Raw genomic sequence first — 13,354 nt, forward strand, 5'->3', positions numbered from 1 at the left:
ATCAGCCGACCAATGAGAGAGCTCGTTTGTCCTTTGATGTCACTGAGCCCCTCCTCTTAACGTCCACTGACCTGGCTGAGGGGCCCGCCGCCGGACTCACCTGTCCCCTCTGTTCACCTCAAACAGACACTGTGGGGGAGGGGCTTCAATCAATGCTCTGGCCAATAACAAAGTATTTTTGTGGGGGAGGGGCGTGGCCAGGGGAGGATTGTAACCAATGATGTGAGATGAAAGGAGATGACCTGCAGGCTTGAATGCTGGACACAGGTAACGCTGCCTTCTGAGCCCCCCACCCCCACCCCCAACGTCCACATCCACCCAGACTGTCCCTCCAGGGACAGATGGAGACAGACAGAGACGTAGAGACGTGGAGACCCCCCCCCCCCCCCCCCCGTTGGTTTGGCATAATGCTGCTCAACTCAAGATGGCTGACATGGACCGCTGGACACAGGATGGACGCCGTCCTGGAAGACAAAGCCGGTGATGATCATTTGTCCTCCTGTAGGGCGGGGCCACGGGGCCAGGTGGGCCTACCTGTGCTAGACCCCGGCCTGCTCCATGCTGTACTGCAGGTCGGGGGGTTTGTAGCTGAGGAGCATGTCGCTGGTGCAGGAGGAAGGGTAACAGGAGGGGGCATGGAGCTCCCCTTCAGCGTCACACACTGCAGGAGGACACACACCTTCAGTGAACTGTTACACACCTGGAACGCACCTGGAACACACGCCGGCGTGTCTACAGACCCGCCTCCTCCGGCTCACGCAGCTGCTGGCTTCCTGTCAGCGACGTCTGGCTCAGGATGTCCGACATCCGAGCCGAGCTCAGAGCCTTACCGGCTAGCAGGCTCATCCCAGACATGGAGTCAGCCTGATCCTGGACAGGGGAGGGGAGGGGCGGAGCTAGTCAAAGTCTCCTTATTGGACAGCTCAGTCTGCTAACACTGACGCTAAATGTAGTTTCATTCAGGGATGAAAGCGTCTGCTTTGTTCTTAGCTCTTAACATGTTATCTGCTGCTATTGTGTTGCTAACATGCTGCTAACGTGAACGTGTTGCTAACATGTTGCTAACGTGTTGCTAACATGCTGCTAACGTGTTGCTATTGTGCTGCTAACGTGCTGCTATCGTGTTGCTAACATGCTGCTAACATGCTGCTAACGTGCTGCTATTGTGCTACTAACGTGCTGCTAACGTGTTGCTAACATGCTGCTATTGTGTTGCTAACGTGCTGCTACTGTGCTACTAACGTGTTGCTAACGTGCTGCTATTGTGCTACTAACGTGTTGCTAATATGCTGCTATTGTGTTGCTATCGTGCTGCTAACACATGGCTCATGTAGCGCCCTTCACTCACATAGGCATCGTCACAGGTCTGGATTGTGTGGTGGCGCTGCAGCTGTCCTCTGGACCTGTAGGCGTCCCCCTGGGGGCCTCGGGAAAACCCCACACCATTTAGATCAGGCACCTCCATGGGCTGCCCCGGGGGCCGGCACTCCACCTGCTCCGATTCTGATTGGACAGAAGAAACATGTAAAACCTGCTCAGGGTGGCTGGCGTTAGAAGCGTTAGCTTCTGCCTGCTGTGGCTCCGCCCCCAGCGGTGCAGCAGCTCTCACCTCTGCCTCCACCTGTACTCCTCATGTAGCCACCATGTCTGTGTGTCGGGGAGCAATAGGGCGGGGTCCCTCCCCGGGGCGGCCCCATGTGCTCGGGGCCCTCAGGGGCCTTGGCCAGCAGGCCCTCATGTGGGTGGTGGTAGGTGGGCGGGGCTTCATCCTCCTCCATGCTCTCAGAGTGAGGCAAGGCGGGGCCCTGGGCCTCCAGGGGTCGGATCTGAAGAAGGTGGTGGTAGTGTGGGCCCCCGGGGGGGCCCTGTGCTGCCTGGGGCTCTAGACTGTCCCCCTGGCTCAGCTGGCGGAGGAGCAGCATCTCGCCAAACTCCTGGGGGGGCCCACTTGGCGGGGTGGGGGGCGCCTGGCACGGCCGGGGATTCTGCCTCTTCAGCAGGGCCGCCAGGTCCTGGGGGGGCAGCCTGAAGTCGGCGTGGCCCGTCAAGGAATGGCGAGGGGACAGGAGGCCCTGCAGGGTGGGGGTGACGTGGTGCTGAGGGGGGCGGTACTCCAGGGGGGTCGGGGACAGCAGCGCCTGCTGCAACGGCGAGGGCGTCCCGTAGCTGCCGCCCTGGTATCCGTCCAGTCCCGGGATGTTGAGGGACGCCCCCTGTAGGTAGGGGTTGTAGGAGGCGCCGCGGGGGAGGGCATCGCCAGAGAACAGGTGGGGGTTGAACTGAGCCTGGTCGTAGCCGGACGTGAAGCGGCCCAGGCTGCGACTGAAGAGGAAGAGGAGGAGGAAGAGGCGGGTGAGTCTCCCACCGCCAAACGATTCAGCTAGCTTAAAGTTACAAACGCGTCAGCTAGCTTAAAGCTACAAACTACAAACACGTCAGCCATCTTAAAGCTACAAACTACAAACACGTCAGCCATCTTAAAGCTACAAACTACAAACACGTCAGGACAGTCCAGTTCACTGAGAGGACGGAGCCGAGCGAAGGTCGTCCCGGCGATGGAGGTGGTGATGTCACCCCTCACCCGGCTGATGATGACGAAGAGGACGATGACATCATGCGTTTACAAAGATCAGTGCTACTGAAGCTACCGGTCTCAGAACAATGTTTACAGTGTCGAGGCAGCAGAGGTCAGGGGACAGGTGAGTGGATGGGCGGGGTCACCTGTGGGACTCGGCGTTGTCGGCGCTCAGCTGCTTCCCGAGGACTCGGTGTCCGCCCCCCGGCGTGGACAAAAAGCTGCTCTGTCTCTGAGTCCCGGCTCCCGGCTCCACTTCCTGAACCTGAATGGTCACCTGAGCAGACGGTGACATCATGAAAAACAAACTGTTAGCAGGTACCACTCACTCTGATTGGTCGTTGAGCCACCTGCTGCTGCTGAGGGACACCCTGGGCCACCGAGACGGGGGGGCGTGTCGATGCTGCTTGCTGGTTGGTTGGCAGGCCTGGCGGAGGAGCCGGGGGCGGGTACTGGACAGACGGGCCTGGAAGGACAGAACCGGAACTGTTAGCATCCTTGCTACGATTAGCTTCAAGGGCTACAATCATTACAGCTGCTCTCATTGGCTAAGAAGGCAGCGATGTCACCATTCAGACTTAAGTGCATGTCAACAAGCTAGTCTAATGAAGCTAACAGTATAGATGCTAACCGTGACCCTGCATCATGCCTGCTGGGCCGGGGGGAGGGCTCTGATTGGGCGGTCTGAACAGGTGGTTGCTGGGATGCGTTGGCGGAGGACTGGGCGCCTGGATACGCAATCTGAGAGGAGACGGGAGGACACGTGGGACACGTGAGACACAGACCCACATCCCAACGCCGGCACCGTCTGGAACTGATGATACCTCTGGAGTTGGTGGGTCAGGTGACCGGGCTGGTTCTCTCCATGGCCTAAAGACATACCCTGCAGGTGAACAGATCACAGTCGTCATGCCAACCAGAGGCTGGGTCCTCTGGGGTCCCTCTGGGGTCCCTCTGGGGGACCTACCTGGATCTGCTGGTGGAGGATCTGCTGCTCCTGCTGGTAGAGAATGTGCTGGTGCTGGGTGTGTTCCAGGAAGCGCTCGTCCTGCTGGGCCGCGTACATCTTCTGGAGCTGCTCGCACTCCTGGGGACAAGAGTCAACCGCTGAGGACACGCTGTCCCCCGACCCGAGAGCCCAGACGCTGGAGGACCCGCTGTCCCCCGACCCGAGAGCCCAGACGCTGGAGGACACAATGTCCCCCGACCCGAGAGCCCAGACGCTGGAGGACACAATGTCCCCCGACCCGAGAGCCCAGACGCTGGAGGACACGCTGTCCCCCGACCCCCCCCCTACCTGCTTGAGCTGCTTGATGAGGCTGCTGTTCTCCAGGTGAGCCTTGAAGGCCTGGATGGTGGCGGCGCCGTCAGAGAAGCGTCTGACCGGGGAGAAGCGCTCCATGGGGAGATGAAGGGTGTTGCAGTCCTTATAGCTGGACCTGGGGGGGCAGACACACACACACACACACGTTTGTAACAAAGAAAGCAGTTGCTTTATTTCAGGGGGGGGGGCACCTTCCATTTGAGGGGCGGAGCTGCTGTGTCTCCCCCCCCCCCCCATGGGACAGTCTGGACACCCCTGCTTCCTTTAATCATGTCATTCATGTGACAGTTACACCTGGGGGGGGGGGGGGGGGTCTGTGATCATGGCCAGACGAACTCCTCACCTGAACTCTGTTCATGTCCTCCAATGAGGGGAAGACACACCTGAGCAGACTCGCTTTACCCACAATGCACCTGTCTCTGATGACCATCGAACCAGCAATGCTGAAAAAACTCATCTCCTCGCTTTGACTTCAAAGGCGCCGCCCCCTCCTGGAGGAGACCCTGCTCCGCCCCTTGACCTGGCGTGATGACATCATCACCGATGGGTGTGTGTGTGTGTGTGTATACAGCTCGTGTCCCCTCACCGGGTGTGTGTGTCAGGGGCCCAGCCCCCCCTCTGGCGGGGGCCCTGGGGGCGCTGTGACTCTGCTGAGGGCTCGCCATGCGACGTGCACGTGAGCGCGTGCGTCGTGTGCCGCTTGGAGCGGTTCGCCAGGTACCTGGGCCGCAGGGAGGGGGGAGGGGGAGACAGGAAGCAGCGCTGGTCAGCTCTCCGTCCTCATTGGCTAATAGAGATGGGGGAGAAAGGCCCGCCCCTTCCTGCCAATGAGTGCCATCAATCATATCGTGTCGGCCAATCAGAAAGCAGAAAAGTACACCACGGAGGATGTTAGAGTCTACAGGCGTCCCACAGCTGCCAGTCTGGCTGGGGGGGGGGGCGTGGCTTGGCCTCGCAAGCGTTAGCAGAGCGGCGTGAGGAAGGAGAGAAGGACTCGGGACCGGAACCAGAACCAGAACCAAGAAGAAGCTGCTGGCCCGAGAGTCGGAGCGACGGAGACAGGAGGACAGGTGGAGCAAGCGCCACAGCAGTGGACTCCTCCCACTGGAGCAAGCGTAGCAGCGCGGAGGAGGAGCCGTCTGACGGGGGGGAGGAGCCGTCTGACGGGGGATGCTGGGAAACCCAACCTGGACCAGGAACCTGATGGTACGATCCGACCCACCCACTTACAGGGATCAGCGCTTGAAGCTCCGCCCCGTGGTCACAGGTTAGACCCCCCCAGAGCACCCGGGTCAGACGGTACCTCGGTGGCGGGGGCTTACCTCTGCACGGCTTCCTGGTCCGGTTCTCCGTCGGAGCCCTCCTCATCCACCGGGGCGACCGCCGGGATCGGGTGCTGGGGGGGGGGGGGGGCAGAGACTGCTTTAGCTTTCATGAAGGACAGACCTGGAGTCGGACCGGGGGGGGTCCTCACCGGGCTAGCAACCAGCGGCGACGGGCCCCGGGGCCTCTTGAGAAGCTGAGCGTGGAGCTGGATGTTGGCCCCCCCGTCGGAGGCGCGGCGCCCCAGAGGACCCATCCCGTTGAGGAGCTGCAGGGTGGGGGGCTGCAGCAGGGACTGCTCCTTGTACTCCAGCTGCTGGGTGGGCTGCAGGCTCTGGGTGGGGGGCAGGGGGGGGAACGGGGCCGGGGGGAAACCCGGGGGCAGCTTCTGGAGGTCCTCCGTCCTGTTTGGGAGGAGGACCACGAGAAACATGGCGCCGTGTTCTCCAGAGGGTTGCGAGTTCAAACCTCACCTTTGCTCAGGGACCCCCACGGTGTGCCGCCTCATGGACAGGTAGCGCGCCATGGCCTCGGGAGACGGCTCCTCCCCTTCGTCACTGTCCAGCGCCATGCTGCCTTCAGGCTGATCAACACACGGCACGCGTGATTGGATGGTCAAGCTGTCAATCCCCGTGATGGGCGGGGCTTGCTCTCACCTCCACTATCTGGTTCTCCGGGTTGATGAGCTGGACCTGAGGGACGGTCATGACGGGGTTCCCCAGTGGATCCGTCTGCTGGACAAGCACAGGCCAGGTGAGGTCATGTTAAACCAATCAGCTGTCAGAGGAGGCGTGGCTAGCGACACCGGAGGAGAACTCGTGAGTGGGCTTTGATCCATCTCCACTCTACGAGACCAACGGAGCCCAAGGAGGAGGAGCTTATTCAACCAGCTTTTCTCTGGCGATCAGAAATATTGATCTGAGGCTCAATCACGAGGCCGTCCTGCGAAAGAGCTCATAGCATGAACGCATGAATATATATATATATATATGAATATATTTATGAGATGGAATGTTAGAGTACAAGTACAGCCACACAGTGGCATGTATTACAGTACAAGTACAGTCACACATCCTGTCTAAGAGCCCTTGCGGTCTTGTTGCCGCTACGCTACGTTGTTGTGCTGCTCATCATTGATCATTTCCACTTTGACCTTTGATCATATCCTGAACGACGTGAATGCAAATAGCACCGTTAATACAGAACAGATAACGGTTACTCGCAGCGCTCACCTGGAGGGCACTCAGAGGGTAGCTGAGGGGGCGGAGAGTGGGCGGGGCAGCAGGGAGGGTCTTGTGCTTCTTGAGGCGCTCCGCCAGCAGACTGTAGATGGCGCTGTAGTGATCGTACGCATCTGTCTGGAGCGACTAGAGGGGAAATCCAGAGAAGCTGCTGAGGCTGATCAAACAGAGGCGTAAAGGTCCAGTTGGTTTTACAACGCTCATGTCCTGTCGGAGGTTTGGACCAACGGAACCAACGGGACCAAGGGAAACAACGGAACCAAGGGAACCAACGGGACAAACGGAACCAACGGAGGACCAACGGAACCAACTGAAGACCAACGGAACCAACGGGACCAACGAAGGACCAACGGAACCAACTGAAGACCAACGGAACCAAGAGAACCAAGGGGACCAATGGGACCAACTGAACCAACGGAACCAAGGGGACCAACGGAACCAACTGAAGACCAACGGGACCAACTGAAGACCAACGGGACCAACTGAACCAAGGGAACCAATGGGACCAACTGAACCAACGGAACCAAGGGGACCAACTGAAGACCGACGGAGGACCAACGGAACCAACTGAAGACCAACGGGACCAACGGAACCAACTGAAGACCAATGGGACCAACGGAAACAAGGGGACCAACGGAGGACCAACGGAACCAACTGAAGACCAACGGGACCAACGGAACCAAGGGGACCAACGGGACCAATGGAGGACCAACGGAACCAACTGAAGACCAACGGGACCAACGGAGGACCAACGGAACCAACTGAAGACCAACGGAACCAAGGGAACCAACTGAACCAAGGGAACCAAGGGAACCAACTGAACCAACGTCTTCCGTTGGATTTTCATGACTGTTCCAGCGGAACCCTTTACGAGTACAAGGAGAAGAGAACCGGACCAAGCACGGAACAGATGTACAGACGAGGCGACCCCTGCACCTGTCCGGTTACTATGGTTACCTACATGCTGTTATTTATCAACCATGCGTAGAAAAGGTTCAACATCGAATGAATGAAATGGCGGTGGCGGTTGGGCGGACGTCCTATGATCGAGAGGTTGGCGGTTCGATTCCCGGCTCCGGCCTGTAGTGAGCGAGTGAATGTCGGTGGCAGACTGCTATTCACTCGATCATAGGACGTCTGTTCCACCACTACGTTCTCCGTTCCACCACTACGTTCTCCGTTCCACCCCTACGCTCTGTTCCAGCCCTACGTTCTCCGTTCCACCCCTACGCTCTCCGTTCCACCCCTACGCTCTCCGTTCCACCACTACATTCTCCGTTCCACCCCTACGCTCTCCGTTCCACCCCTACGCTCTCCGTTCCACCCCTACGCTCTCCGTTCTCCGTTCCACCCCTACGCTCTCCGTTCTCCGTTCCACCCCTACGCTCTCCGTTCTCCGTTCCACCCCTACGCTCTCCGTTCCACCACTACATTCTCCGTTCCACCCCTACGCTCTCCGTTCCACCACTACATTCTCCGTTCCACCCCTACGCTCTCCGTTCCACCCCTACGCTCTCCGTTCTCCGTTCCACCCCTACGCTCTCCGTTCCACCACTACATTCTCCGTTCCACCCCTACGCTCTCCGTTCCACCACTACGTTCTCCGTTCTCCGTTCCACACCTACGTTCTCCGTTCCACCCCTACGCTCTCCGTTCCACCCCTACGCTCTCCGTTCCACCCCTACGCTCTCCGTTCCACCCCTACGCTCTCCGTTCTCCGTTCCACCCCTACGCTCTCCGTTCTCCGTTCCACCCCTACGCTCTCCGTTCTCCGTTCCACCCCTACGCTCTCCGTTCCACCACTACATTCTCCGTTCCACCCCTACGCTCTCCGTTCCACCACTACATTCTCCGTTCCACCCCTACGCTCTCCGTTCCACCCCTACGCTCTCCGTTCCACCACTACGTTCTCCGTTCTCCGTTCCACACCTACGTTCTCCGTTCCACCCCTACGCTCTCCGTTCCACCACTACGCTCTCCGTTCCACCACTACGCTCTCCGTTCCACCCCTAAGTTCTCCGTTCCACCCCTACGCTCTCCGTTCTCCGTTCCACCACTACGTTCTCCGTTCCACCCCTAAGTTCTCCGTTCCACCCCTACGCTCTCCGTTCTCCGTTCCACCCCTACGCTCTCCGTTCTCCGTTCCACCACTACGTTCTCCGTTCCACCCCTAAGTTCTCCGTTCCACCCCTACGTTCTCCGTTCTCCGTTCCACACCTACGTTCTCCGTTCCACCCCTACGCTCTCCGTTCCACCACTACGCTCTCCGTTCCACCCCTAAGTTCTCCGTTCCACCCCTACGCTCTCCGTTCTCCGTTCCACCCCTACGCTCTCCGTTCTCCGTTCCACCCCTACGCTCTCCGTTCTCCGTTCCACCACTACGTTCTCCGTTCCACCCCTAAGTTCTCCGTTCCACCCCTACGCTCTCCGTTCTCCGTTCCACACCTACGTTCTCCGTTCCACCCACCTGAAGCGTGCGCTCCCGGTCCAGGCCCATCTCAGACATGGCGATCAGCACCTGATCCAGGATGAGCTCCGCCTCTCTTTCCGTCTTTACCTGCTCACACTCCGCTATCAGCTGGGAGTAAAAAACGTGATGTTAAAGGTGCGACGCCAGAACCCGTCCCCGCCGGGGTCCCGGCTCACCCTGTCGAAGTCCGGGTCCAGGTCTCCCTGTCTAATCCACTTGTTCTTGCAGATCTGCTCCATGGTCAGGCGTCGGCTGGGCTCCAGAACCAGCATGTGTCGGATCAGGTACTCGCAGTCTGGAAGCACACAGAAGCAACGAGAGGCGGGTCGGGGGACGTCTTCGTCTCGCTCAGGGGACGCAACATTAGAGAGTGCAACCTGTGGACATGAAGAAGGGGATGCGGAACTTCCCACTGAGGACCCGGGACCGAAGGTTCTGCAGAGTGCTGCCGTCGAAGGGCAGAGCGCCGCAGACCAGCACGTACAAGACGACGCCCAGGCTCTGAGGAGAGGAGAGCGGCGTCAGCAGGGCCCCGCCCACCAGAGCCCCGCCCCGCCCCGCCCCGCTACTGACCCACACGTCCACTTTGGGCCCGTCGTACTCCTTCCCCTCAAACAGCTCCGGGGCGGCGTAGGGGGGGCTGCCGCACCACGTCTTCAGCAGCTGTCCTCTGGAGAACATGTTACTGAAGCCGAAATCTGACAAGAGAGGACATTCAGGACCGACAGGGGACGGGATCAGAGAGGACATTCAGGACCGACAGGGGGACGGGATCAGAGAGGACATTCAGGACCGACGGGGGACGGGATCAGAGAGGACATTCAGGACCGACGGGGGACGGGATCAGAGAGGACATTCAGGACCGACAGGGGACGGGATCAGGGCGAGGCCTACCTGCGATCTTGATGTCCAGGTTGTGGTCCAGCAGCAGGTTCTCGGCCTTCAGGTCTCGATGGACGATGTGGCGGCGGTGGCAGAAATGGACCGCCGCCACGATCTGCTTGAACTTCTTCCTGGCGTCGTTCTCCGTCATCCGGCCGTGAGCCACCAGGTGGTCTGCAGACAGATCAGGTTCCTCACCGACCGCAAGAGGTCAAGCTAAGCTAGGCTAACACCACCATCACCGAGGATCACCGGGGTATCACCGGGTATCACCGGGGTATCACCGGGGTATCACCGGGGCATCACCGGGGCATCACCGGGGCATCACCGGGGATCACCGGGGCATCACCGGGGCATCACCGGGGCATCACCGGGGATCACCGGGGCATCACCGGGGTATCACCGGGGATCACCGGGGCATCACCGGGGCATCACCGGGGCATCACCGGGGATCACCGGGGCATCACCGGGGTATCACCGGGGCATCACCGGGGCATCACCGAGGATCACCGGGGTATCACCGGGGTATCACCGGGGTATCACCGGGGCATCACCGGGGCATCACCGGGGCATCACCGGGGTATCACCGGGGATCACCGGGGCATCACCGGGGTATCACCGGGGATCACCGGGGCATCACCGGGGCATCACCGGGGCATCACCGGGGATCACCGGGGCATCACCGGGGTATCACCGGGGCATCACCGGGGCATCACCGGGGCATCACCGGGGCATCACCGAGGATCACCGGGGTATCACCGGGGTATCACCGGGGTATCACCGGGGCATCACCGGGGCATCACCGGGGCATCACCGGGGCATCACCGGGGTATCACCGGGGATCACCGGGGTATCTCCGGGGATCACCGGGGCATCACCGGGGTATCACCGGGGCATCACCGGGGCATCACCGGGGCATCACCGGGGATCACCGGGGTATCACCGGGGATCACCGGGGTATCACCGGGGCATCACCGGGGCATCACCGGGGCATCACCGGGGCATCACCGGGGTATCACCGGGGATCACCGGGGTATCAGCGGGGTATCACCGGGGCATCACCGGGCGCCGTTTGAGGCGTTCGAGGGCAGCATTCGGCGCCCGTCACACGTTCAGGGACTCCCTTACCAAATATCTCTCCGCCGCTGGCGTACTCCGTCACCAGGTAGATCATCCTCTCCGTCTCCATCACCTGAAAGCAGGCAGCGGTGAGAAGGCGCTTCCTATTGGCCGGTGGCTCGGTGTGGGCGGGGCTTACCTGGTAGAGGCGGATGATGTGAGGGTGCTTCAGCAGCTTCATGATCTGCACCTCTCTGAAGATCTTCTTCAGGTTGTCCTCGTCCAGCTGCGTCTTGTCCACGATCTTTATGGCAACCTGGAGACAGGACAGAACGGAGGGATGAGCAGGGGGACGTGTCCAGCGGGCCTGATGCTGCGAGGACACCAGTCCTGGGGGACGCCAAACTGAAGACGGTCCTCACAAATATCCAACTGATGAAACAAAAACAGTCTCCATGGCGATGCCGACAAGGAAGTGGCATTGGAACCAATCAGATGAAATATTCCGACACTGATCAGCAGGCTTCCTGATCAATCAGCAGCATCAGACAACCCTCGTGACTCATCGGGGTCTGTTCCGTTACCACGGCAACAACCCAACGCCGAGGCCTCTGACCTGACTAGAACAATAAGCTCAGCCAATGGCGAGTCGGCTCAGCTGGGGGCGGGACCACCTTCAGAGTTCAATGGAGGCTTAGCAACAGTCACACCGATGAGGATGAGGATGAGGAGGATGAGGAACACAATGGCAGTGACGATGTGCACGGCGTCACGTCTCACGCACACACACACACACACACACACGTCACACGCACACACACGCACACGCACGCACACACACACACACGCACACACACGCACACACACACACTCTGGACTGTGATTGGCTGCAGATTCCTAGAACTGATGGATGGACAGGTCCACCGGGGCGGCGCCACCGTCCTGTCACCGCGACGGGGCCCAGAGATTTCTGAGCCGACACCACGGAGGCTGTTGTCACGGCAACAGGACAGTGTGATGAGGATGGTTTCTGCTGTCACATCAGGTTCAGAAAGCCCCCCTGAACCAGAGGGCCCGGATCCGATCCAGAGTCTCAGACCCACATCATCATCATCATCATCATCCTCCAGACTGACCCTCCGTTGGTCCAAACAGAACAACAAAGCAAAGCTCGAGTCCACAGACAACGTGAGCCAGGCGCCCCGCCCTGCCCTGCCCCGCCCCGCCCCGCCCAGCAGCGCTACTGATGTTGATGCTGAAACACACAGATTCACTCGACAGGTAAACAGGAAACAGGAAACAGAAGCTCCACCTCTTCTCTGAAGCAGACCGCCGGCGTCAGACGTCAGGGTTACCACGACGACTGAGAATGAACACGCAGGCATGTTGGACAGCTGCTGGTGTTTCCTCCCAAATTGAGTTCAGGGATTCACTCATAAATAGGGGGAGGAGCTCCTGAGGGGGAGGAGCTCCACACCGTAACAAATAAAGGATAATTGTTTTAGCTCTGGGGGTACCCTGGTCAGATCTGTGGGATGAAGACGGAGGGAACCGAGTCAGACCCGGTTCTGTGTCCACCATAAACCCGTCCTCACCTGAGATCCAGCAAAAACACAGCAGGTCCATCTGGACGTGGGACCCTGTCCCGGAGACAGGGTCCCCGGGACAGGGTCCCCAGAGACAGGGTCCCCGGAGACAGAGTCCCCTAGACCACTTCCGGCTATCACCTGTCAGCGTTACCCTACCGCTAGCTCACCGTTTACCGGACCCCGGTTTGTCTGCAGGATGCACAGCTAATCAGCTAGCAGGCTAAGCTAGCTACCGGATCAGCCCCGGCTCAGGCCCGCAGCTTGTACTCTGCGGGTCCGTGCGGGACACGAGACCCGCGGTAAACGTGTTCACATCCACCGCTACATGTCCGCGCTGCCGAGCCGCCATCCCGGCACCGAGCAGCGGACAGCCCGCTGTCTGGAGCCCGAAGGCCCCGTCGGCAGCCTGGCGAACCCGTGACAACACGACCCGGCTCGGCCCGCCGTCCCTCGGACACCGGGCGCCGGACACCGGACACCGGACACCGGGCGCTTACCTTCGCCTTGGTGATGACGTGTGTGGCCAGTTTGACCACAGCGAAGTTCCCTTTTCCGATGGTCCGTTCGATCTCATAGTGGCCCACTCGGGCCGGGGGGGGGCTGCTGGTCGCAGCGTGGCCGGGGTTGGTGCCGGTTCGACCGGGCTGGCTGATCCCGGAGGGCGGCTGGGCTCGGTTCTGGGAGCCCAGTCCTGCGCGGGTCGGTCGGGTGGCGTTGGTAATCCCGGCCGCAGCGGACCCAGCAGCTCCTCCGCTCGACACGGCCGCCATCTTCTCGCCTCTCTGCGGGAACAACAAGCAGCCTTGCGCAGCGCGCGCCACGGCCACGCCCCCGCCTGCGTCATCTGACGCGGAACGCTCCTCCGCAGCGCCCTCTTTAGGTTGTAACCCT

General features: G+C 60.3%; 1 protein-coding gene across 1 annotated transcript; it reads right to left on the reverse strand.

Annotated features, from left to right (window-relative positions):
- Positions 1-460: 460 nt before the first annotated feature.
- On the reverse strand, positions 461-13,272 carry sik3 (SIK family kinase 3). Its single transcript, XM_068745351.1, has 24 exons — positions 12,961-13,272; positions 11,074-11,190; positions 10,944-11,007; positions 9,828-9,989; positions 9,507-9,631; positions 9,311-9,434; positions 9,110-9,228; positions 8,931-9,041; positions 6,455-6,589; positions 5,879-5,956; positions 5,696-5,805; positions 5,374-5,626; positions 5,222-5,295; positions 4,486-4,620; positions 3,873-4,014; positions 3,543-3,662; positions 3,400-3,458; positions 3,207-3,316; positions 2,926-3,041; positions 2,722-2,852; positions 1,610-2,322; positions 1,349-1,503; positions 741-870; positions 461-661 (listed from the first exon to the last, which is right to left on the reverse strand). The coding sequence occupies exons 1-24, from the start codon at positions 13,231-13,233 to the stop codon at positions 540-542; spliced, it is 3,678 nt and encodes a 1,225-aa protein (XP_068601452.1). The 5' UTR covers positions 13,234-13,272; the 3' UTR covers positions 461-539.
- Between the last annotated feature and the right edge of the window lie 82 nt (positions 13,273-13,354).

The sequence above is a fragment of the Brachionichthys hirsutus genome, chromosome 11 (assembly GCF_040956055.1).
Source record: "Brachionichthys hirsutus isolate HB-005 chromosome 11, CSIRO-AGI_Bhir_v1, whole genome shotgun sequence".
NCBI lineage: Eukaryota > Metazoa > Chordata > Actinopteri > Lophiiformes > Brachionichthyidae > Brachionichthys > Brachionichthys hirsutus.

Coding starts and splice junctions, on each gene's coding strand:
- sik3 (XM_068745351.1), bottom strand. CDS start 13,233: ATGGCGGCCGTGTCGAGCGGAGGAGCTGCTGGGTCCGCTGCGGCCGGG. Junction 6,590..8,930: donor ACCGGGAGCGCACGCTTCAG/GTGGGTGGAACG, acceptor TTTCCCCTCTAG/TCGCTCCAGACAGATGCGTA. Junction 5,957..6,454: donor ACCCTCTGAGTGCCCTCCAG/GTGAGCGCTGCG, acceptor GTGCTTGTCCAG/CAGACGGATCCACTGGGGAA.